Here is a 26,449-nt window from a genome sequence, read left to right on the forward strand (position 1 = left end):
AAGTTTTGGAATTGAGTTTTATGACTGTTGATGTCATAGGTTAGGTGGGCATTTATTGAATGTGCCATAAATGGCCCGTTAGCGTTATCTATGGGTATTCATTGAATGTGCCATGAATGACCCGGGTATTCATTACATGTGCCATGAATGACCAGATTCTTTGGACTGCCCTAGAGAGGAACTAAGGTATTAGCCCAGGGTTAGTTGTATTCCTTGAGTGTACGGGAATGTAGGGTTGGGTATTCCTTGAATGTGATGGGAATGACCTAAGGTATATAGGCACTAAATGGTGAGTGTATAAGAAAAGAAATTGATTATTTGATAAGAGAAATTGATTTGATTATGCGAGTGTATTTGGGCTTGCATTGGAATACCTATAGGATATCTACACATATTATATAAAATTGCTAACTTTTTTTTGCAGGAGGGTAGGACTTAATAATATTTTTGTGCAGGGACGCGGTCCTACCCTTATACAGCAGTGGATATCGGTAAGTTTTAATGCAATGATTTAGATATTAAAACGAGTGATTTGAATGAGTTAATATAATAGAAGTTTTGCTTGGGAAGAAACTATGCCGGTTGAAATGACAGAACTACCTGTCTTCCAAGCTGAGAATGATTAAGTTATGGAAAAATATAAAGTGATTGTTTGGATAATTAAAGTATGATAATGTTTATATGTGGTTAGTCTACTCATACCAACAAATTCAATTTTGCTGACCCATGTTTGCTTTGTTTTGGCAACGTGGGTGTGTTCTTGGGAACATAGGTGGAAGGTAGTGGAACCGCGGCGTTTGATTTGGATTTGATCTGGAGCAGTCCGGGAGAGTATTTTTATTAAGTCTGATCTTTTGGAAGTATGTAATAACGTAGTTTTCTTTTCATATGACATGAAAATATGATGTTGAAGACACTGTTATTCTTAGAGTGGTTTCTTTGTTTTATTGGGGACGGAAGATATTTTTTATAAAGTAATAAAGAGAATTTTGGAGATTGAATTTGTGGTTAAGATTATTTATGATGTGGGTTTTAGGTTTTGACATGTGTTGTATCCACCCCCGGCCATAGCCCCGGGTTTTAGACAATTGAACCAAGTGATGTTTGAGATATTTATATTTCAAATATTCATTTTTTTAATTGTTTAGAAATTGCCGAGGATGACCAACTTCTCCATAAATCAATCATCGAAATGACCAAAGACCGACCTCTCATCTAAAGCGTCCTGATATTTTTTCATCACAGCCTTCAGTTTCTTCTTATCAGTCTCCTGCATGCTCACTAGCTCTTCCTTGGCCTTGCTCACATCACTTTCTCCATTGTCAGCATGTTGGATGGTATGCTTTAACTTATCATACCCAGCAAGGAACTACAAATAGAACATCAATGTTATATTCTCCAACAAAACAACAAGAAACTAGACCAGATGAAGAGCTTACCAATTAAACAACACGCCATATCCATGGTCCCCAGAGTCGTCCCCAAATCTTCATCTCCAAGCTTTTCTTTATCACCATCCAACACAATCCATTTCAGAAGACAGGTCGCTATGGGTGCCGAGTGGAAGCTACAGTCAGAACGTTTCACCATATGTTTCTTCCCTATCTTCCCAGTATAGAAGAACTCACTCTCTAGGTCACCAACACGCTTCCCCAAAGACCCAGTTGCAGCGCTCTCACCAGCAATACCTTTTCCCTTGCCCAGTACACCACGTTCCTCTGTGTTCAGGTCACTCCTACCCCTACGACTAGGAGACCTAAACACCACACCAGTTTGCTTGTGCGAACAAGCAGTAAAGCGACCCTCCGCTTTGGACCGTTTGGTGTTTCTCGAGCCAGAAGCAACCGCCTTCCGTTTGCAATATATGGTCACACTGGCGACGAGGCACAAATTCAATATCATCCATTACAGGGGGAGAGGCTTCCCTCGCCCCTCTATCATCATGCGCATCTCCACGTTGCCTGCCCATTAGATATTATAAAGACAACCCAATGTTCAGCAAGTTAACAAGAAAAGAAAGAACAAACAATGAGAGACACCAGCCTGGAACGATCAAGGAATTTGCACAAGAACCTTGGCGAAGCAGCTTGAAGGAAATGCAGAACCAACACCTTTGAACTTCTCACAAAAATTTGTTTTATGTTCCATTGTGTCCCTTCCCAAGACATGTCCTAAATACATCGAAACGCCAAACGGCGCACCACCTGGCGACTACCATGTTTGAATCTCCAACTATTCCTATTCCCACATGTGCCACACACGTACTAAGGTCCTCTATCAGCAGAACGCTCCGACATGGTAAACGCTTCATATGCACATGAACAAACCACGTTCATTTTAAACAATATATTATGGTATTATATATATTAACGTGGTCTTATTGAATTTAGCTAAAACACGAAACTTACGTGGCCACGGGTTAAGTGCAATTGTGGAATATTGTGATATATATTAAGGTGGTCTAAATTCATGAAGCTTTTAAGAATAATTGTTCTCCTAATTGCACCAATATTCCACAATTACACAAGTGAAAAAAAAAATTGGTGTTATTCATTATCCCAGTTCGTGGATCTCCATGTCGCTTACAGTGATCCCATAAGCTTTTCTCAGATCGGCGAAAGCCTTCACCGCACGTTTATCTACAACCCTAGGGGGCAACCCACTAGAAGACGACCCCTCATCGCAACCTAAAGTGCTAGCTACAGTAACCACATAATCAGATCGTCCATCATCCTCACTCTCACACCTCACTATCTGTTCTCTCTCTTCCTCATACTCACCACAACTCAGAGATATTTCTCGAATCTCTTCAGATCGAGTATCATCAGAGTCTGACACCTCCTTTTTCTTAGCAAATACCAAGCATAAACAAGAACAGCTAAAGATATAACACCCCGTGTTTTATTTCTTTGTTTTCCTAATAATAATAATGATAAAGATGATAATGAAAATAGATAACAGATAAAACAGATATAGGATATCCAGCAGTTTCGGACGGATAAAAGCCCGTAGATAAATGGATAAGTGTTGTCATTGTTTTTCGGGGAGTTTTCTCACGTAGAGTTTTTGGGGAAAAAACACAGCGAGGGTTTTAGAAAAAAAAATGGGAGTTTGACTGAAGGAAGAAAAGGAAGGTTTTTCCTAGTAGATGGTGGATAATCGGAGCGCGCTAAAGGTGAGTAGCTATTTTGCTATATCACCGGATTTATAGTTTACGTATATCGGTGTATACTGTCTAATGTTTTTATACTGCTCATTGTCTTGTTTTTATTCTACGCCGCGGTCGCCGAAGTTGTTAAAACTCTAGAGAAACTTCGGATTTGATATAGAACTGTCAAACTCGTATTCGCGGATAATCGCGGTTGTTGAACTCGTCGGCTTCGGAGGCCGTTAATGGCGTGAGAACCACGAGGCCCCTATGCGCCGTATTTTTTTAAATACGTGATTTTTCTATTTAATTAATTAATTTAATTGTTTATTTTAAAATTCGCCGGATTGGACTCGGGATACGTGGGCTTGGTTTTGGGCCGAAGTCGGTGTTGGGCTTGGGTTTAGGACCCAGTATATATAAATACATTGTTCTAGAGAATAGGGTTTTGAAGATAATAAAATATAAAAAATGGAGGCGAGAGAAAGAAGTCGGGTTTCTTTGGAGAGGGTGGAGCACGACGATTCGGGTTAGGAAAATTGGCCGAAATTAGTTAGTTAAGGTGAGTAGCTATTTTTGCTATTTCACATAATTATAGTTTTCCGTACCGCGATATCTTTGTTATAAAGTTTACGCTCATATTTTGGTTCATTATTTGGTTATTAGCTTTATCCCTGTTTTGAAACTCCTCTTCGTTCATACTTGTTGAGACGATATTTTGTCCCGCTTCATCTTGTTGAAAATTGGTTAAACTGTATTTTTGAAACTCTGTTGGGAGCTTGGGATAACCGTTAATGGCGGCCTTAAGAAAAAAATCGACAATAAAAGTTAGGTGAACGGTGGTTGTTTTTTTTTTTTGTGTTGATTGAAGTTTGGGTAGTAAGGGGGTTGAGGCGTGGGTATGAGGTTGTCGAATGGGTTTGGGAAGCTCGGTGGAAGCTCCCAAGACTTTTTAATGGCGCTATCGCCATTCTTGGATCTTGGAACTTGGGGTTATGCGTTTTAAAAAAATCGTTTGAACTGTTTTGTTTGGATTTGATGTTTGTTTGATGTTGGAATGTGGATGGGGGCGGTTGAAAGGTTGGGGAAGCCATTAATGGCGGTCCGAGATTGTAGATCCAGTTGGGGAAGTGAGTGATGTGAGTAAATCGAGTTTTTGGTTTTATGAAAGTGCTTTGGTTTTTCATAAGGAGTCGAACCGACTTGATGGAGAGGTGAGATGGTGTATGGCGCGTGAGTGCCGGTGGTGGAGTCTCTTGGAGGAAGAAGATGACACTGTTCATCTTAGTTGGGCCTTGGGCCGAAACTAGTTGGTTTTGTTTGGGCCTTAACTTGTTTGGTTTTTGGGGCTGGTCCATAGTATTTTAAGTGGATCTTCAAGTTGGGCCAAACCAGTTTATGGGCCGGGTTAAGGCTTAAGTTATTGAACCTGGTCAGCTTAGATAAATCGGTTTGGGACTGGGTGACTACTGTTGACCCTTGGCAAGTTGACTTTGACTTTGACCAGAGTTGACTTTGACCATAGTTGACTTTTGACTAGGGTTGACTTTTGACCAGTTGACCCAATTTGACTTTTTAACTCGGATTATGATTTGGGTTATTAGGATAGGTCTAGGGCTATTAGCATGCTTGGTTTTAGGCTAAGACCTTTATATATACGTGTGTATGTGTATTAACTACTCGGTGATATTTTCGTCTTTTATGATATACAAACGTTATGACACTTATACATCCATGAAATTAATAACGCGTAAACCAAAAATACATTAATCAAAATACTCCTTCGTTCTCTGAAATAAATATATGCAATAAAGTTCGATAATGCGTAAACAAATTTACCGCACTCTTTTAGAACTTTTCACGTCTCAAGTTTTGGAATTGAGTTTTATAACTGTTGATGTCATATGTTAGGTGGGCATTTATTGAATGTGCCATAAATGACCCGTTAGCGTTATCTATGGATATTCATTGAATGTGCCATGAATGACCAGATTCTTTGGACTGCCCTAGAGAAGAACTAAGGTATTCGCCTTGCGGGTTAGTTGTATTCCTTGAGTGTACGGGAATGTAGGGTTGGGTATTCCTTGAATGTGACGGGAATGACCTAAGGTATATAGGCACTAAATGGTGAGTGTATAAGAAAAGAAATTGATTATTTGATAAGAGAAATTGATTTGATTATGCGAGTGTATTTGGGCTTGCATTGGAATACCTATAGGATATCTACACATATTATATAAAATTGCTAACTTTCTTTTGCAGGAGGGTAAGACTTAATAATATTTTTGTGCAGGGACGCGGTCTTACCCTTATACAGCAATGGATATCGATAAGTTTTAAATTCAATGGTTTAGATATTAAAACGAGTTATTATAATGAGTTATATAATGGAAGTTTTGCTTGGGAAGAACTATGCCGGTTGAAATGACGGAACTAATTGGCCTTCCAAGCCGTGAATGATTAAGTTATGGGGAAAATATAAAGTGGTTATTTGGATAATTAAAGTATGATAATGTTTATATGTGGTTAGTCTACTTATACCAAAGCAAATTCCATTTTGTCAACCCATGTTTCTTTTTGTTTTTAGCGTGGGTGTGTTCTTGGGAACATAGGTGGAAGGCAGTGGAACCATGGCGTGTGATTTGGATTCTCGCCTGGAGCAGTCTGGGAGTTTAGTTTATTAGGTCTGATATTTGGAATGATGTAATAACGTAGGTTACATTTTTATATGACATGAGAATACGATGTTGGAAATTTTTATTCTTAAAGTTTGTTTATGTTTGTATTGGGATGGAAGAAAGTTCTGAATAAAGTGATAGTTGAGGAATTTGGAGATTTTTGTTGTTAAGTTGATCCTGTTGTGATGTGGGTTTTAGGTTTTGACATGTGTTGTATCACCCCGTCATAGCCTGGGTTTTTAGACAATTGAACATAATGATATTTGAGATATTTATATTTCAAATATTCATTATTTTTAATGGTTTAGAAAATCGGGCTGTGACAAAAGACGACCTAGCTACTGGACACACAATGCTAGAACAAAAGAAAGATGAAGAGCAACAATGGCAGAAACACTAACATGAGAAACCCTAGCTTGCGTTTTTGCTGGAGGAGAAACAAAAAATGACTTTTCAGATTTGGTTTTATACAGCCGATCCTTCAGTTCCCGATGAATATCATGATTACACCCTATACTCTATACGACACGCCCCCTATAGAGTTGTCTTTTCAAAATCCCGGAAAACGAGGCGGTGATTTTTCTATTCACAGCTACTCAGATTTGCCCACGTGTCAACTACCGTCTCACATCAGTTTGTCATACAACACGAGCTGATCTCACTAGCACGGTTGATATTTCCATTCACGTCAGTTCGCTTCCTCACTCATGCTCAACACGCGCCATCGTTTTCTCTCAGCAGATCGCTTCAATGTACAACATGGCCTACTGAGAGGGGGCTGTGTGAGGGAGTGATATGCTCATTCAGGAATATTAGGCACGTGTCCATCATAACAGAAATACCACACTGACCTCATGCCCTCGTCCTCCGAACTGGCTTCAGAGCGACTCACATCATCAGCTCAAGCACACGATCTACGAGATCGCTCCAAAGTAGCTCAACTCGCATATCCTCACGCAGAACGTTCCATCTCATGACATCATCCATCTTTTAGATGCAATCATTGCCAGAACCATACTTACACAATCCATTACCACAAAATACGAACCATTGTAACCACTCTCCATTATTACATAATTCCTACCAACACCATTCATACACTCCTTCTCAATCTCAACCCTACATCTGTGTTTGTCAGCACACATGTTGCGTGGATCCTCATGATCAACAACTATAAATACCCCCTGCATGAACTACGCCAGACCTGATTCTACTCTCCCCCCAAAAGTGAGAAATAGATACATAGGCAGTTCGCTCAGAACGAACTCGGTCTTTCCAACCTAATATCTCCATCCCCTCCACTTTAATCACAAGTTGTAAAACCCAGACTAAATAACTCCTTTACAGACCCCGTGCAACAATATAAAGGCTTGATCGATGACAGATTATAGACAGCCAATGTATATTAGCACATGACTTATTGACTTAATTTGATGAGAAAATTGAAAGGAAGAGCATTCATCTTGCTTCAAGATGCATAATATATAACAAGGAGGAGGAGAATGTCTCACATATGCTATGTGAATATGATACTGTAAGAGAGTTGTGGTCTTAGTTGGCTTAACTTTTTAAGGTCGATCTCACTACCCAACTGGACCTTCAAACTATCCTGAAAGCTGCGAGAGTTCACAGCCCTATCAGGAAGGAGCTTTGGAATGGGAGAAACAATTTGGAGCACAACCAGATCCCTATTCATCACCAGTAAAGAATCTATTCATCACCAGTAAAGAATGTGTGGACATGTGGACATGACCTACTATAGATTTGATTAGGTTGTTTGTAGTTCTGGCATGTAATGTTCTCCCTAGATGTATCATTCTTTAATTATTATTAATAATATGCGCTAAAAAAAGACTTAATTTGTCAAATGAATGACGTGTGACAAATATCATCAGTAGTTTCTACAAGCATGGCATGATGATTTTTGTGATCACCATTTCAAAATTCATTACCTAATTCTAAGCATATAAGCGCTCAAATAAAGCTTCGACCATTGGTGCCAAGTTCTTTAGCTCTTTAGGTTTGTAGTCAGTTGCACTTTTCGTAGGTGAGGGAAGTTTGAAGATCTCTCACAATCTTAAAAAATAATAAAGGCCGCCCATGTACAAAATTGTACCCGACAAAGGGTTCAACCTATTCCATACATCGAACTATAATGCATTCCAACTTTTTTGTTGGTGCTTAATTAAGCCAGTGGCATAACTATTAGTTGGACAGGCCAGAAGCCAAGAACCCGTTGTCTACATACATGCAAATCAAAATCATCGTCGGAATCAAATAAATAATTTAAAATAAACAAAGAGATAAAAAGAGAAGGAAGAGTAAAAATGAATCTTTTTGTGGTCCTATTCTTTCTCATATTGGCAATGATTTCCACCACAAAACTTCAACACGCATTTGGAATTTTATAAAAGAAAACAGAAGTGCTTCTAGCTTTTGGAAGAAATGCCTTCATCACTACTTATGTTTATGCCCACTATCTGCATCAAGTTTCAAAGGTTTATATAAAATAATAAGAAGAAGAAGGGAATGTTTGTTTTGGAGGGTGGAATACTTCAAACGTTGTCTATAAAATTTTTTTGAAGTAACTGCGGTTTATTGGAGGGTTAGAACAAAATGGATGCAACTCAAGGAGAAAGCATCATGGATCAATGTAAACTACATGGAGTAGGAGACAAACAAAGGTGCTCGATATCTCAAGAGAAAGCTGAGAAAACTCTACAGGTAGACGATGGGGGGCAATTATGATTAGCCTGATCTGATCCAAAAATGGAGCCACAAAAAGTAAATGGTGGGACAACAAACCTCCTTTTTGTGAGAGATATGGAGAACCACGGATATTTACTCAAATTACATTTTCCATGTTTCATAAGTTATAATGTAAGATGTAATAGGTAGAGGATACACAACTGATGATACTCCGAGGGGCCTGGATTACCATACTATGTAGAAGGTGGTGTTCTTAACACTTCTTATTCTTTTCGGTTGTTGGAACTTTATTTTTTTAATCAATTACCTTTGAAAAGCGTTTGCAAAAAAAAATGTAACAAATGTGTTTTGAATTTTTGGTGAGGTGATGGAAAAGTGACTCATTTGACAATCTATATAGTCTAATTTCTAGAGGCCAAAAAGCTTTTGCAAATATGGCTTATATGGTACCTTCATGGCTATATCATCATTTTTTTGACAAAAGTAAACTCCATGTTTTTATCTTCTTGTTTAAATAGAAACATTTCAGGCCAATTGTTAATAACAAGCTCATAATCTTGTAAAAGCTATGTTTATCACTTTCTCGGGGACCCATGAATCAAAGTTGTGTTTAGTATATGAGAATTTGGTTGTACTTCACAAAAAGTATTGATGATGAACAGATTGTTTCGGTTAATTACAAAGTGCATACTTCAAACGTTGCTATAAATTGTTCAAGCATAAACGATCTTAACGTGGTTATTTGAAAACAATAATGACTGTATCCATTCATGTAATTAAGTATGAAGCGTAGGTGAAGAAACGGACGTTTGAATTTAAAGCCTAAAAACAAAAGTTTTAATTGTTAGAATCTAATTAATTAAACATGATCAATACGGCGACTAACGTTCAAAGAAAACTCAAACGGAACACAATAAGCGAAAATAAACATGAGAAAAGAAAAACACAAGATTTACGTAGTTTGGTAATTGCCTAATCCACAAACACACCAATTTCCATTGATATCAAAAAGCGAATTGAATTACAATGTCAAGAAGCCACACACAAACACTAAATCTCTTTCTCTCTCACAATTACACAATACACTCACAAATTCACAATCTATGCATTGTAGCGCACTCACCGATATTAGCGATCTATATATGCACTCATTGTTGCCTCACAAAAGCAATACCTACATTGATTAAGGTCCTATTTATAGGCTCCCATCAAGTACCACAAACTTAAGAGGACTTGGTTTCTAAAATCGATTTTGGAAACCGAAGTCATACTTAGACAAGTGTCCAATTTGGTCTTCAGTTAGGTGATGCTTAGTTTCCAATTTAATTTAGAAACCAAAATGCTATCCCATACCCACGTGTGATCATGCTCCACAATACTTAATATTAATTTGCATATTTTTCTGAAATCATATGTGAATACTGAAGATCAAATTTGGGTGAAACTAACTAATTAAAAGGCAACCGGTGGATGTTGGAATCAATGTTTGATCTAAGTAGTAATTACGTGTGAAGCAAGTGACCAACATTCCTTCAAAACCCAAGTTGTCAATGAATGAATAGTGATTTGTCAGCCCACTCTATCAACCCTGATCGGATGATAGTTCTTTCTCTTTTTCGCGGCTCCACTCACCTATTGGTATTCAATGATTTGGCATAATTTTTCTTTTTTTTATTTCAATACCATTTATTTTAATCCAGTCTATAGATCACCCCTCCCAAAGTTTGAAGGACTTTGGGGGCAATGGTGTTGGCTCTAATACTAAATGTTCAGTATTTTTTTAAAACCCAAAATGTAAAATAAATGAATAATCAATTACTTAACCAAATCCTAACAGTACACAAATTTAAACTTGAAGTTCAAATAAATGAATAACATAGTTTCGGGGTCGGAAAGTTTTTGTCCAAATGTCTAAAACAACTCAAACCATTGACTAACCATAATCAGGACCATTTTCTATTTTTCATAATGCCAACAGCTGACCTGTTGTGTCTTTTTTAGACAAGTATACAATAATAAAGAAATCTATAGTATGGTAATCTATGCTCATAATGCATTTCATCTCTTCTATAATTCATGTATTATTCTTGTGAATTGAAGCTGCACGTGACGATTTGCCGGCTAAGATTAATGTAGGTGCATGCTACCCAGTGTTCATGGTTTCAAATGGAATCTGAGAATTTCGCTGGATATTTTAGTTTAAAAAAAACGAAACGGAAATGAAGTTTTAATATAGGGTCGAAAGTTACTAATTTTAAAATATATTTTGAATAATCGGAATTCTGATGCTAGTATGCTACCACAAATGTAGTTTTTAAGGCATAAGAGCATCTCTAGGTGGCCGCATCACCTGGAGATTTGCTCAAATGCGTTGGAATTTCGTTGAAATTTCGATTTGGCAAGGTGGTAGCAAACGCTTTTTCGTATGATTTTTAGCATATTAATGTTTTGGATGCAAATCTTTTATTAAAAATATGTAATAAATGCGGGCCTAATGAGGGCGGGCTTAAGGGAGGATGCTTAAGTAATATCGCCACTCCTAATGTTGCGTGTTTTTTTTAAGGGTTTTGGAATGGTTGTGCATTGCTCCCGGTGTTCATGGTTTCAAATTCGAGAAGCATTTGGATTTTTAATTTCGGAAATGGGTTGTTTGTTGGACTTTTAAAAATATTTAGAATAATCGATTCGATGCTAGTATGCTACCACAAATGTAGTTTGGTAATATGAGCGTGAGTTTGTTTTTTGCAAATAGAATTTGCGGTCACCTAGAGTTGGTCCAAATTTGAGGATAAAGTTTGCAAATCTGCAGGTGATGCGGCCACCACCCTAGAATCTTGATCTAAGTGGTGATAATATCTAACGGCGTTTTTGTTTGAAGGTCAAAATTTGAAGAATGTCGCGTGGTTATTGTTGGAATTTTGACCAACTCTAAATGGACGTGGTAAATAGTTTGTTTTTGCAAAAAATTTGGAGTTGGTCAAACCAGGATAAAGTTTGCAAATCTGATCACCCCCAAGTTGGATAAAAAGTTTAAAAAAAAAAACATGACATGAAATATTGTTGTCTACCATGCCAAATTGAAAAAGGAAAAAAAAAAAAAATAACCTACGTGATATTGGCAATGGCCCAGTGTGTTGGTCAAAGTCAAAAAAAAAGTTTGGGCGACATTAATTAGGAGTAGCACGCGACGTTACTACTGTTGGGCCGCATCCGCATCCGCATCCGAAATCACAAATTTGCATCTACGGATGTGGCTAGACAAGTGATAATTCTGGATTTACATCCACCTAGAGTTAGTTTTTTGCGAAATTCTGAGTTTTGGAAGTAAATTTGGAAGTGATTCTACCACCTAGAGATACTCTAAGTTTTTTTTATCAAGAAGAAATGCTGTTTTTATCAAGACGATATATTGAATCGAAACAAAAGTTTTTTGGGGCAAAATATCAGTACTCAGCTGAATCACTGAATCAGTACTTCGTTGCTTTTTGGAGGGGTGTTTATCGAAAAAAAAAAAGTACTTCGATGCTTTCTTTCTTTTAGAAAACAAGTGCAACCTGGCATGTCATACAAAAAAAAGGACAACTGCAGGTGACCTAGATTACAGGCACCCCATGTGATCAGGAGACTACGTCATGCATGCTATTTACTATTTCTGCTGACAGATATATAGAAACTCATTCGCAACAGTCCATAAAAATATCAACGGCCAAGATCACTCTAAATCGCCAAAACTGTCGAAGCAAAGAAAGTCCTATTCAAATGTATGTGGGCCCAAATACCAATTTTAAAGTGGGCTCACTTATCTTAAAAACGTCTGATGTGCGGCGCTGCTGACAGTGAAACCAACAGACAACGGCTTCAAAAATTTCAAATTCTGGATAATTAATTGACTTTGGGTGATACCAGCAAAATAACGCAACTGCCCTTGTTGTCACATATTTTCCTGCTGCATTATGAGGTCAGTATCAGTTATTTTTGTACCTCTTTATTAAAAGAGAGGGGAAAATGACTTGATGGCTTGATGCATCATGCATGCCTTTGTCTCAACTGTGACGGAGTTAGAGGAGAAATTCACTAAGACATCCAGCTGCTTCATTGTCTCTACATGTTTCACAATGCTAATGATTTCTTCATATTTTTTCCTATGTAATATTTCATGGTTTACTATTAAGCATAAAAATCAATTGGGCGGTGAATTGTTCGTATTAAGCTCGATTTGATTTGTTATGTGGGCTGTGTGCATATACAATTCATATGAAACATACCTCAGAATCATTTCATTAAGTGCATGACATCTCCTTAACTCAATTGACTAATATTTATCAAAGACTCGTAATATCTTAATGCAGTCTTTTTAGACTAAATCCTAATATCGCCATTAACATATTCGTTTTAGCCCCAATATTGATATCAAATTAGAAATTTCTTCCATCCAAAATTTGTTATCATATATAGTATAGTAGACTTCTTGTTTAAAAATTTGGCTATTACAAAAATAATGAATACAAAACCATTTCGAATTAAAAAATTGCAATGCAATACAATCTTAGGCATCTCCGTAATCATTTCTCCATCTAAACAAGTTAAAAAACAAAAATACAGTACTGTACGATGGAGTTAAATAGTTTGATCAAACTGAAGAAGAATTTGATTCATTTGGAATGCAAAGTACCCAATAATATGACTACAATTAACAAGAAAGCTCAAATGAGCCATGATCTTAAAAGAAGATGGAAGCCGTCCAAAACTGGTGAATTAGAAAAAGTGACAAATCCTCGGACGTACAATGAAACACTCCCTCGAAATGCGCTCTTCTTACAGATCCCTAGGTTGCTGCTTTGGAGACTCTAAAGGAAACAAAGTCAATAGCTCCGGCGGCTCTGAGCCTCTGGGTGTACTTAACGGAGACGGGTGCAAATAAAATCCTTTCTCCGCTATCGCTTTTTCTTCTTCCACCCCAGAAGCCGGTGACAAGCTACCCGAACCCGTAAACACGGAATCGGATATGAGTGGAGTCACTGGACTAGGAATCTGTTGCATTTTTCTAGGTGAATATGGAGAGTTTCGTATCGAAGTGAGGCCGAGTTTAATTTCTAGCTTTCTCATGTTCTGCCTTCTTTCTTGAAGCTTGAATGGAGATTTACGAGGTCCAACTACTAAGTCGTTTGTGTTCGAAGAAGATCTTGAAGTGTATCTTGAGGGAAGTGTGATGGGTAGTTTTTCTTGCGTGTTGTCGTCTGCACCGGTGAGTTTTTGAACTAGTTCTCTGAATGTGTGTGTGTCGGCTTGAACAAATGTCGTTGGCGAAGAAGATCCCATTGATGAGTGCACGTTTGAGTGTTGTTGCTGATCCATTTATGAGAAAGGTTTTTTTTTAAAAAAAAAAAGTGTCACGATTTTAGGGGGTGTAAGTTGCTGTGGTGATAGTGTGAATGGAGGAGGAATGGATTCAAAGTTGAATAATTGAGGTTGGAAGTTCTCACGAGAGACAAAGAAAGAGATAAGAGGAATTGTTTATATAGAAAGAGAGAACAAGAGAGAATAAAGAAGCTTGTGCTTGTGTGCAAAATTGTGTGTTATGATGTAAATTTGTGTGTTTTCATGTGTGGAAAGTGTTTCTAGGGAGGTTTAGTTTACGTGACTCGAGACTTGAGAGTGAGAAACTGTATGTGCGTGAACTAATACCATGGTTCCAGGCTTCTGTTTGGAATTCAAAGTGTAAATGGGAATAATTTGGCCAAAAATGTTGAAATTAAAGAATATTAGTAATATATATCGGAATTCAGGATGATTTGGTGCCAATTTTTTTTTTTATATATCAATTGCTTTTATAGCCTTTTCCCCAAGTTTGCCTTGGACACTGATATATAAACTTTTCAGTTTCCAAATCTATCGACAATATGAATATGAATATCCATGGGAACTTCGAAATAAAAGACCTAGTTCTCACAATAAACAGGAAATATGCTTTAGCAAAATGCTTTTGAAACTACTATTCAATCTTATTGAAACACAACAACATTCTAGCATCCGACAAAAGCTTATATAGTTATATCATCAAACAAATGTGTTCCACGTCTTTTAAGATTTTACATATGTTTTGAACAATCATTTGCATTTGCCTATAAATATCAGATACTGTAAAGAGAAAAACAACCTTTCCATATATTCTTCTTTTGCCTAATAAAGTCTCTAGTTAAACCTCTATTAGATCGTTATTTTGTTGATTGGAATGATTTAGAAATTATTGAAAAGGGCATTGTATTTGAGAAAAAGGTGTGAACCCAAGTAAAACAATTGTGACTTATTTATTTAGTTTTAGTGTAACCAAAATTTGTAAAACATAAAATAGTAAACGAGGATGGTGATGTATTTTAGGAGTTGGTAATGCAGAGCAAATAGTAAAAAAAAATGCTTTTGTCTTAATCGCAATTATTTATTTTCTTGTAGTTTTTAATTTTTTTGTAACAATAAAATTTAATTACAGTAAAATAAATCATTGGTCCAGTTATGTTTTTCTTACCTAGATTTACATTTATTCACCTTTAATATTTATTTACAATTTTACTCTATCTCGCCTATGTGAAGTGAGAGCAAAGTTGTAGAATGTCATGTTTGAAATTTGAAGATTCTAGTCAGTTTGTACACAAACTCCGCCCTTCTAAGAAGTCAAAACCTCGTATTTCCATGAATTTAGTTGCACAAAAAGGAACCAACTCAAAACCAAAATTCTCTCTCAATATAAATTAGGCCGTCTTTCGTTTCTAAAACGAAAAAATTAAAAGAATGACCGAAATGTTGAGATGCTGCAATTGTCACTCGTCTATAACTTTCGTGAAAATTCCATCAACAAGAGTTCGAATCGGTATTATTAATGGCGGGAAACGATCTGGTGGTGGTGGTCGGGATTGTAGAGTGAAAGCTTCGGTGGTGGATTCTCAAGAGAACTCTTCAAATTTCATTAAGCGTATGGAACAAACTTGGTTAATCTCTCAGGTCCAATTTTAACACACTCCCCTTTTTATATATATATATTCTAGTTTGGTCCTTTTTAGGGTTTTATTTGGATGGAAGTTTGTATTTCAATTGATTTAATTTTTTGGTGAATTGACCCAAGAGTTGGCACCATCGTACAAGATGCTGAGTTTGTTTTTAAATAATTTAATGTGTTTTTATTGACAAAATATTTTTATTTTACTACTTTCATGAGGTGCTGGCTATCTTCCGTTCTTAATACCTCTTGATGCGTGCAGCAACCAATGCCAATTCCTTGTTCATCGTGTAACTCTAATGGACATGTTGAGTGCAACTGGTGTGGAGGTACAGGATTCTTCATTCTCGGAGATGATATGCTCTGTCAGGTCCCTTCCAGAAATACAAGATGCCTTATATGTGCTGGAGAGGTAAAATAAACACATTACAACCTCCCTAGGCCTCTATTGATTATGGTTTTATCCTAAAAGGACAATGCATGGATTGAATGCAAAATTAGTGTGCATTCTGCCACAAACATTTAGGAAAAATAGCTTTTTGTTATATTGCACTATGTTTGGAAACACAAGTATCACAAAACAATTCTCTGTTGTTCATCCTTATTCTAGGGCTCAAAGTGCTGCTCGGACTGTAAGGGAACTGGCTTCCGCGCCAAGTGGTTGGGAGAACCCCCCCTGTCGAAGTAACAACACTGGTACGTGAATGTAGCTGAAGTAATCTAGAAATGATTCCACACAAACCTTGACGGGTTCTTTGGTCGCGTTCAGAAATTGCATATGGACCCCGTTTGGAGTGCTATGATAATTTCAAGAATGCTATATATTCCCAATTCAAAAAGATCAAACTACAGTATATGTTGCATTACTTTTCCAATCATCAAATCTGTTACACTCTTGTATAATTTTGTAGCGAACAGAAGAAGTAAAAGCAATTTCAGTCTGAGTGCGTCAAATACTGTTATTTCCATTATTTTATGCATACTACACCTTGCAGACAGTGGGTTTTCTCTACCACAAAGTATTTTTTCTGTTGGTTCCGTACCGTCTCCCTTCAAATGTGTTATCTCTTCTGTGGCATGCACTTTTCTTTTCCTGAATGCATCAGAAAACTGTGAGATTGAATCCCACATATTTTGTGGTGTTGGGTACAAGCAATTCGTCAATACAGATGCCTACTTGTCATTTTGGTGAGGTGAACACCATTATGACATTCTAGTTTAGGTATTTCTTATATTGAAGTAACAAAATAATTAGTCAGTTAGAGGACTCGAAACATTCCGACTGTTTTACATCAACTTAGGTAGATCAGCATTATAAAGAGGGAATTTTCAGGAAATGGTTTCCAGACTCTTATAACTTTATAGGGTAAAAGGTCGGATGAAGGTGTCCCACAAAAACACAACACTACAGCAGATACAATAAATGAACAAAATGCTGAATATGAGCCCTTGAAAGATAAAAGTTATTTGCCCACAGGACCCTTGAAAATGCAGAGTGGCAGCTGACAGTACAGAAATTACACCCTCGAGTTCCTGCCGCTGCTTAAGTTGGTAGAGTGATTGCTTTAATGTTGATCTAGAACTTTGGTAAATGATAACCAGAACTTGGCTAGTACTGTAGTACTCAAAAGTTGATAGCTCTCTAGGGATAAGTAGAAAAATAGAGTGCTATAAGAAAATGGTAATCTCACAAAATAGCCTTTTCTTATCCACTCCCTTCCCTCTTTGTAAGCAGGAGAAAAAGCAGAATATTGAAGCCACACTGGCCAAGAAACAGGATTTCACTGAATTTGAAATCCCAACAGCCACCTATTCTTAGACTGAGAGTTCCCAGTGTCTTTCTTGCCCGCTCTGCCATTGCCGTTGTTGCATAGTTTGACTGGGATTCATTGATGGAATGATGGAGGGTATGGAGGGTACTCTCTTTCTCCCTCTCTCCTATGTGTTTGTGTGTATGTGTTCGCGTGTGCTTCTTGAGTTCTTGTGAGTTATCTACTGTTAACCCCTGTTTGGATGGAAATTGCAATGTAGCTAGTTTTATCGACAAGCTATGAGGTTTACAAAATTACAAGGCGTAACTAACGTCCATGGAAACTAATTTAGTAATTTGTAATTTAGTAATTTGCATGCATCTCCTTCTTTTTTTAATGAAAGTTGAGTACGTATAAGTTGCTCAATCTTAAAGTTATAAAAAGTTGAAAACTAGCACGGCGTGTTGATATTCAGCCTTTGTCGTATGAGCTCCTTGTTATTGTTCAATTCGTACATTGCGTCTTATTAGGGAACACAACTATCACACAAATCACAGGCCTTCTTTTAAATGGATTATCATGGTGTCTTAGATAGCCAGATAGCTTAAAGTTGTTCAAAACTAGCGTGGCCCTTTGTTTCAAAGGCCCAATACAAAATCTGAAAAATTGGGCTTTTGTCCGAGTTTCTAACACTATAGTGGATTTTTAAGAGCTTCACGGGCCTTTTTCTTTTGTTTATATTGGAGGTCCTATGCAAATCCTTAGACAGCATAGGCCTAGGCACTAAATAAACTGCGTCAAAACACTATATAAATGTCCGTAAACGGATAATCCATTTAAGAGAATTCCTGTCACAAATCAATTCTCTGATGCTCATTCTTATTGTAGGGCTCAGAGTGCTGCTCTGACTGCAAGGGAGCTGGCTTACGGGTCAAGTGGTTGGGAGAACTACCCCCCCTCTGTCTCTCCCCCAACCAGTCAAAGTAATAACAATGGTATGTGAATGTAACTAAAATATAAAAGAAGGGATGCCACAAAACCTCAGCAGCCATCTTTTTTTGCAATATGTAAATGCACTAGTTAATACCCGTGCCTTCAGCATGAATTTCATAAAAGGACCTCATTGATGATGGTGTGACTTAAAATTACACGTGCATTTATTGTAATGGTAAAGGAAATTTGAGAAGTAGGCAACTCGAAAAAAATGGGTGTTAAAAAATAACAACTATTTAGTGATGAAGGGTAGTTTTCTTGAAACTAAGAAAAACATAACTAATTGGATAACATAACAATTACAAAATTATTCTTGAAACAAAGTTGTTTGCAATTGATCATTGAGTAGTTGAAGTCGATGTAGTACAACTTAATCTAAATTATCCATAAATTTTCGAATCGAGTTATGTATCAATTTTTTTCGAGGCTTTTCTTCAATCCTGACTTTTTTTTAGGTGTGAACTTATAGATGTTTATTTTTTATGCATGACTTTTATTTTATTTTTTCAGGCTTTTACTTTTATTTTGATGTTAATGTAGTATTGTAATAAATATCTTGACATTGTATTGTGTTGCGAAATTGCAAATGGACGATATTCCTAAATTCATCATGAATTCATGTATTCCTAAAGACTCAGCAAGTCATAACTTTCAATGGTAACTAATAATGGAGAGGAGTTCTCAACCAAATGAATATCTCAACAAAAGCATACCGACGCATTGAACACATGAAATTAATGGTCAAGTTACTTATCATGTATAGCCATGTTAGATATATAACATCCATTAAAGCTTGATTCCTTACTCTTAGAAACTAAGTTTCAAAATTAGTGATATCACAAAATTGTTGAACCAATATCAACAGGAAAACCCCCCAACAAATCACTTCTCTTCGTTTACAGTCACGAAACACTAATATTGTGTAAACTTGTTTTTATTTCGGCACCAGCAACCAATCAATCATGGTGTCCATTAGCTCATTAAAGAAAAGAGAAAACTGTGGTGAGAAATTCCCATAGCAGAACTGTAAACATCATGGGCGAATAATTATATTGAAAGTGAGATGGAAACACTTTTTGATATACATACCCAATATATTTTCTAGTTGTTAGTTTGAATTGTATATTAAGAAGTCCAATGAGGTCTTTCAACACCTAATTAAGCCATACAGTCCTTCAGAATAGTAAGTGTCATTTGTACCTGGATTTTGGAATTGATTGTTATTTTCTTGTACATAAGGAACAACTTGTAAATATACGATAACAAAGAAAAATCAGGTAATAGTCAAGAACCAATAAGACTCGAATATTTTTCATAAACTTATTCTAAGCAGGCACACTTGAAATAGTTACATTGTTTTCTTTATTATCTATGATGCTACCATGATCCTTAATCATAAAAAGTAGTAATGCCCTTATTTTGTTTCAAATTTAATAATTGTAAAAGAACTGAACACCTAGACTATGAATAGTTAAAGCATATACACATGTCTTGCCTAGTATTTGACCACGATGAACATCCCAAAATTATTTGCACATTTGTTGTTTCAACCTATGCAGGTCAGATCAAATCGTCTCAGAGTTCGTCAAATTAGGATGTCTTTCAGACATAGTTACATATACTAATACCTTTCTACTTCCTTACACCCTCACTTCCTAACATTCCAAGGGGAGGAACTTGGGAAAGTATATGCAAATATTATATAAAAAAAAAGAAAAAAAATACAATGACAAATATAGCGTATTAAAGAGTATGTGGATCAATGCATACCCGAATGTATGACTTCATTCACAACAGGGTACAAAATTTCCTTGTAATCATATCCAACATGAGAATACAATTTAAGTTCCCATCCACAATTGAGTCAGAAAATTGCATGAACCAAGCATCATCCTTACTAAACTGCAGAACATAAGAGGAGAGGATTCAGAACAAACTGGCATGAAATAGTTTCATAAATTTTTGTCATATAGATTGAAGTACTGAAGAAGCTCACCTTTAAATCATGATTATCACGATTTTCAACTTGGGACTTAAGCATTCCCGTATCGTCTACTTTGCCAATTTTCATATCAAAAACAGTAGTAGTGACCATGGGCAAAGTTTATTGTTGTGTAACATCTACTAATTATATATATCTTTACAAATATCAGATTGAATCTTTGACAGTTCTTCCTCTTGCTGTCTAAGGATAGCCCCAATCTGATCAAGTACTTTTTCCCAATAACGTTTTCTTTAATTTATCAAACCTGTCCACTTTTCAAGACTATCTTCACTTGAAACACCTAAAAAAGTCTACGCTGAGAAAGCATCGCCTGTAGGAGCATCACCACCATAAACAAAAAGTGAATGCTCAAGGAAAATGACATAATGTGTCGTCTTACACTTTAATCCGCACTGGATATTCACGTTTCGAGTTGCTAGCATTATTTTTTCCCTAAGAAATATGAGAATTAAATTTAGTTATCTCCTCCAAATATTTTTAAGGATTTCATCAAGTTGGGACACTTCTAGGAGGCAGATGCATAGATGAGTTTGGTCCAAGCCACGTCCCAAATCATGAAGAATACCATGGAATATGTTCATAACATATTGTCAGCTTATCCACATGTATTTCTAGAAGACCATTGCGTAACCAAGGGGGAATTATACGCCTCTGAACATATATGTATGTGCAAATACGTGAACCTGTAAGCAAATCTAGTGTACATACATAGCTAATAGCAATTGGTTAAACATCGGTTATGCAAACAAACTAATTGTAGGCAACATATTACAGATTAAATTAAAAACAGATTGCATGCTTCCTGGAGACGATTGATCACAATGTTGCTTTTTAACATAGATCATGAATAAGTTCCTACCAATCTTATATAATGTGGAGAACTAAAAAAAAAGTGAGAACATACCTCACATAATGCTTCAATTAATCAAATAAAGAATAGTGTGTTTTTCTTGTCGTCCCTCCTTTACTGATACAGTTAGAAGCAATGGATGCACGCATACATAATTCAGCAACATATAAATAAAATGTACAAAGCATAACAAACTGTAAGTATCAACATAAGTATAATCTAGAAGGTTACCTTTTTTGTCCATATAATGGATGAGTTAACTCTTCATGACCTATCACACCTTTAATATTTGTTCTAAGAAAGTGAAGATGCTCATTTCAAAAGGACCTTCAAAATTGCAAGGAAATAACGATATTAATAAATATATGTGTAGCAAGCATATCCGCATGTGGTGAATATGTAGGGAAAAATGTGTAACTTATAAAGCCAACCTTAAGAGATCAATATCCCAACAACAACGGAATTATTAATGTCAAACAATTAATTACTCATCCTTTGGAATCCTTTCATTCATTTATTTAAAAAGGATTACACATAACCAAACAACCCAAGCAATGCCCATGACAACAAAGATGAACAATCAAAGTGAGCTCACCTGTTACAGTGGCAATTGTCTTTTCTTTCATGGTGAAATCCTGCAACATAATTAGTCGAAATGAAAAGCCGTCAAATCAGGTTTACATAATCAGAAGAATAATGACGTTATTGAGTTTTATTTCATGTGGATAAGTCTTATGTGCTTAGAAAAGAATAATCCTTTTAAGTCTTACTGGAATTGGAAGAAGCTTACAAAAGAAATTTCTTATAGTGCTTACAAAAGAATTCTTCATTGAATATGAATATGGAAATAAAAGCTTACAATTGAAAAGACAATTTGAGGAGGAAGAAGAAGAAACTTAACAGACAATTTGACCGACCGCGAAGCAAGATAAAAAGATCAGAAATGAGATTTCCACAAATTTCTTTGCTGATGAGAATTAATGTGTGGTATTTATTCTCTGTTGAGAACGAAAGGAAGCCAAAGGGGTTTCACGAAGTAATCAATTCCCGAGTTTGGAGAAACGAAGGTTTTTTTTAACAATTAAGACTATAACTAGTATAGTGCGTGGCAGTGGGGAGTGAGCAGAGCTGGGGGGAGAGAGAGTTGGGTGATGCGGGGGAGAGAGAGAGATGGGTGAAGGAGAAAGGGTATTGGGGCGAAGAAAAAATGAGAGAGAAGGTGAGGATAGATAAAAACCAACCAAGTTGGTTTTGTCCATAACCCCCCCCCCCCCCTTCTGCCAAGATCCTTCGCTCCTGCTCACCTCGATTAATTTCTAATCCAACCTCTTAGCTGCCATCGTGGCACTCGTCCCGACCCTCAATTTATACCCCTCATATCGAATCCCAGCCATTGGATATAAAAGCAGCCCTATTTTGTTAAGTAGATATGGACTCTGTTTGGACTTTGGAGTGCCATGACAATTTCGAGAATAATGTATGATCCCATTTTATACACACTAATCTTACAACTCTCCACTCCTCGGTTTCCTCTCAAAGACGAGAAATAATCGCAATTTGACTTAATCAGCTGAACCCATTTGGGTTGCCTACGTACCCCCGAACCCTTCTCGGAGGATCAAGCTGTGCCATAGTTCTCCTTTCTCTTTTCTCTTTCACCTCCTCTCCCCTCCTAACCTCTTCTCCTTATATATCCTCTAACCGCTCTCCTATCCCATGATCTCTATTTTCTTCCCACGATTGCTACTTGTCCACCTGTCGTTTTAGGTATCGTGGCCTTGCTACAGTGCTCCCGTCTCCTACTTCACTATGCTGCCTCAGTCTAGGAGACATATCATCTTCATGGTCATGAATTAGGCTGATACAGATGCCCCCTCTCGGGTCCGTCGACGAAGACGGTGAACCCAAGAAGACCTTGACGTCCCCTGTATACGTACTTGAATTCCAAACCTTCGCAGCATCATAACTTGATCTCATAATTTTGTGTACTCCTCTGACACTAGCTCTGTGATGTAAAAACTTTTGAAAGTAGTTTTTTAATGGAGGTGTGCCATCTTGAAATATCTAATAGTTTGAATATGTCTCCATTTATATCATTCTGGCTCATATTGATATTTTCTCAGCTTATCCCTTGAAATTTTTCGCCCATACAAGTTTAAGGGAGTGTCTAACCCATGTGACAGTTTAAGGGGGTGTCCAACCCACGCTTGTTTTGGACAAGAGGGCCCACGGATGGCTCCTCCCACCTGCTCCACTCAAATAGCAAGAAATATATTCAGATAACTTGCCCCCAGTTTGTTTTTCCACGGCCTTGAACTAGACGGTGTCATTAACAGTGACTCGGTTTGCTCTCGTATCACCATTACTTGCCCCTGCTCTCCTTCACTGAACTCACTACCATATCCGCGATGTGTCTCAACCCAGCCATCAGCTCTCCTTCACAGAGCTCACTACTATGTCCGTGATGTGTCTCACCCCTGCCATCAACTCTCTTTCAAAGAACTCACTACCATGTTCGCGAAGTGTCTCACCCTTTCGTTTCTCTTTCGTAGAACTTAACATTGTATCCGCGAAGGGTCTCATCCCCTTCGCACTTACTCCTAGAACTCGACGTCATATCCGTGAAAGGTCTCATCCCCTTCTCCTCGACGCTCTGTGAAACTCTACATCATGTTCGCAAAGGGCTTCATCTCCCCCCGCTCTCTAGCTTAGAGACAGCTCATTTTGCCCCAAGCCTTATTCGGACACTGCAGTCCACGAAAGGCTCACCCCTCCGTTCTCTCTGGCTTAGAGATAGCTCATTTTGCCCCAAGCTTGATTCGGACACTGCGCTCCATGAAAGGCTCATCCCCCCGTTCTCTGGCTTAGAGGCAGCTCATTTTGCTCCAAGCTTGATTCGGACACTGCGGTCCACGAAGGGGTCATCCCCCCCCAGTTATCTGGCTTAGAGGCAGCTCACTTTGCCCCAAGCTTGATTCGGACACTGTGGTCCACGAAGAGCTCATCCTCCCCGTTCTCTGGCTTAGAGGCAGCTCATTTTTCCCCAAACTTAATTATGGCACTGCGGTCCACGAAGGGCTCATCCCCCCCGTACTCTGGCTTAGAAGGTGAGATGGATCCATCTCTTAATACCAGCTCAATCTCCACTCTGTTCTGCGGTACTGCAGATCTTTCTCTTTCTCTGTAACACCTGAAACCTGAGGTGTACAACCACGTTTCTCATTCATGGTCCGCGGCCTCCTAGATCGAATAGGTTCACGGGATAAGGGACAATCCCAATCTATCCCCACATATATCTCTGCCAAAGACGGGGACAAGGCTTGCTTGCCCCCAGTGTAACTCTGGTTGACAGCCGAGTTACTACTCGTTTGTTTATTATGTACACGACGATAAAAGAAAAGAGTTACCTCCTGCAGTGTATGTCTCTCCGACCACCCTTTTCTGTAATCATCTTACCATCCATATTCGAACGCTCTAAGTCGTTGATCTCAGTCTCAACCTCCGTAAGTAACCACTTGAGGAACCACTGCCGTGGTTTATGTAAAAAGTCTAGTACCGAGCTACAAGAACAGAGCTACGACTTCAATATACGTAACATTGAATAACAACACAACTTTCCAGCATCAATTCATCAACATCAAGTTATTTCTACACAAAACCAACAATGCCATTTACCACCGCAATCTCATATTGCCACTAATCAATTTCACCATCACCAACAAATCTTTCCACAAACCCAATGTCTCCCACAAACAAATCCACCACCACCAATTTAACCACACCTCCCTTAAACATCAAACCCACTACACCAGTCCCAAAAGAAACCGATAAAATACCACGACAATGAGTGGACAACTGATCACCTGTATATGCCCCAACCAGTGTCGTGAAATTAAATGGAACCAGGTACCCACAGAATGCCAACAGGATCGAATGAAATTCAAAGATGCTAAAAATTGGGTTTTGTAATTACAACATCAAAAAGGAAATAAGTATGCTGATTTGGTATTGCCAACAATGCACCCAAGAGGATCATGATATCATCTTCGACCTCCTTCATAGGCTCAAGCTTCCCCATTCGAATTTGTTGCACAAGCACACAATCATTTGGTGGATTATGTTGGATTGAACTGGGATCATCATCTTGTCCATATTCATCCTGTTTTGGAAGTCTATTACGATGCTGGTAATGGTCGTCAATATGAGAAGTTTGAATGACTAGCATAGCTAGTTGAGAAATGCATCTGGCAGACGCGGGTGACAATGCCTTCTTTGTTGAACAAAGCTGATGGTGTTGAAAGTTTTGGACCGTGCCCTCATCATTGATGGTTCCCTATTCAGGAGATTTAAATAACTACCATTAATTTTCCACTTCTGTGATGTACCTATCTGAACTAGAAGGCAGCAAAGCCCAAGTAGCATCGACTCGTGAAACACCCAATCTACTTCACCTCGATTTACAGCCAGGCCGACATCTCTATTCCACCCAATCCAACACCAATATTCATCAACCCCAACCTCCTGACCTTTAACACCCAACAACACATCCATCCCTCATTCAAAATCCAAACCAAAACCGATTCCACCCCGACCCAATTGCAACTCAACCTTTGGTACTAGCTTTAGAACACTCGCAGGCGGAGAAGAAGGTGGCGGCGCTCTTTTGAACTTTCTCTCGCCCCTCTTTTTCCTCAACAGAGATTTCACAATCCATCATAAGGGCCCAGCCCACAACGACTTAAGAATCGGCCCTACAACTAAACCAAGCCCAACTGCCTAAAAATAGGTTACTCAGCATCCGAGAGCACTGGATAGCAGTCTCTTTCTCTTTCCTCAACAGCTTCCGCCACCACCCAATCAGTCACCACCGAATTAGCCACCACATCCTACCAATCACTCGGTTTTAACCACCACCGAAAACCCTATAACTTTAATGAAATCAACATCCCCACATATGTATCCTCAAACCACTCGGTTCTCCTCACCATTGATACGCTGGTTGATGGGAAAGCACTGTCTCTATCTCCTTTGTCGCCCAAAAACCCGAACCGACCGAAGAACCAACCTCAAAACAGACCCAAGCGATTGCAACCCATCCAACAGCACACAAATCATCATCTTCAGTAATCTCGACCCAGCCCTGCAATTGTATATGCCCATCTCCTCCTCAAAATGTAAACACCCTACATGCTTTTTGTTCAATTCCCCACAGACGGCGCCATTGTATGATCCCATTTTATACACACTAATCTTACAAGTCTCCACTCCTCAGTTTCCTCTCAAATATCAGAAATAATCGCAATTTGGCTTAATCAGCTGAACCC

The 26,449-nt window shown here is 37.9% G+C and overlaps 2 protein-coding genes and 2 long non-coding RNA genes across 5 annotated transcripts; 2 read left to right on the forward strand and 2 right to left on the reverse strand.

Annotated features, from left to right (window-relative positions):
* Positions 1 to 13,160: 13,160 nt before the first annotated feature.
* LOC147508426 (VQ motif-containing protein 33-like) lies at positions 13,161 to 14,326 on the reverse strand. Its single transcript, XM_086600955.1, has one exon. The coding sequence runs from the start codon at positions 13,888 to 13,890 to the stop codon at positions 13,351 to 13,353; it is 540 nt and encodes a 179-aa protein (XP_086457081.1). The 5' UTR covers positions 13,891 to 14,326; the 3' UTR covers positions 13,161 to 13,350.
* Positions 14,327 to 15,166: 840 nt separating this feature from the next.
* LOC147508427 (DnaJ/Hsp40 cysteine-rich domain superfamily protein) lies at positions 15,167 to 16,564 on the forward strand. The gene is made up of 3 exons (XM_086600956.1): positions 15,167 to 15,531; positions 15,789 to 15,938; positions 16,137 to 16,564. Exons 1-3 carry the CDS (start codon positions 15,322 to 15,324, stop codon positions 16,212 to 16,214), a joined length of 438 nt encoding a protein of 145 aa, XP_086457082.1. The 5' UTR covers positions 15,167 to 15,321; the 3' UTR covers positions 16,215 to 16,564.
* A 697-nt stretch (positions 16,565 to 17,261) lies between these two features.
* On the forward strand, positions 17,262 to 18,422 carry LOC147508428 (uncharacterized). Its single transcript, XR_015218057.1, has 2 exons — positions 17,262 to 17,442; positions 18,166 to 18,422. It is a non-coding gene; the product is annotated as an uncharacterized LOC147508428 (long non-coding RNA).
* A 616-nt stretch (positions 18,423 to 19,038) lies between these two features.
* On the reverse strand, positions 19,039 to 26,397 carry LOC147508429 (uncharacterized). Of its 2 annotated transcripts, XR_015218059.1 has the most exons (7): positions 24,533 to 26,397; positions 21,721 to 21,760; positions 21,357 to 21,452; positions 21,180 to 21,242; positions 20,267 to 20,585; positions 20,041 to 20,172; positions 19,039 to 19,470 (listed from the first exon to the last, which is right to left on the reverse strand). It is a non-coding gene; the product is annotated as an uncharacterized LOC147508429 (long non-coding RNA). The 2 variants fall into 2 exon arrangements; XR_015218058.1 differs by having other exon boundaries at positions 21,721 to 26,397.
* Positions 26,398 to 26,449: the final 52 nt, after the last annotated feature.

The sequence above is a fragment of the Coptis chinensis genome, chromosome 3, assembly GCF_015680905.1.
Source record: "Coptis chinensis isolate HL-2020 chromosome 3, ASM1568090v1, whole genome shotgun sequence".
NCBI lineage: Eukaryota > Viridiplantae > Streptophyta > Magnoliopsida > Ranunculales > Ranunculaceae > Coptis > Coptis chinensis.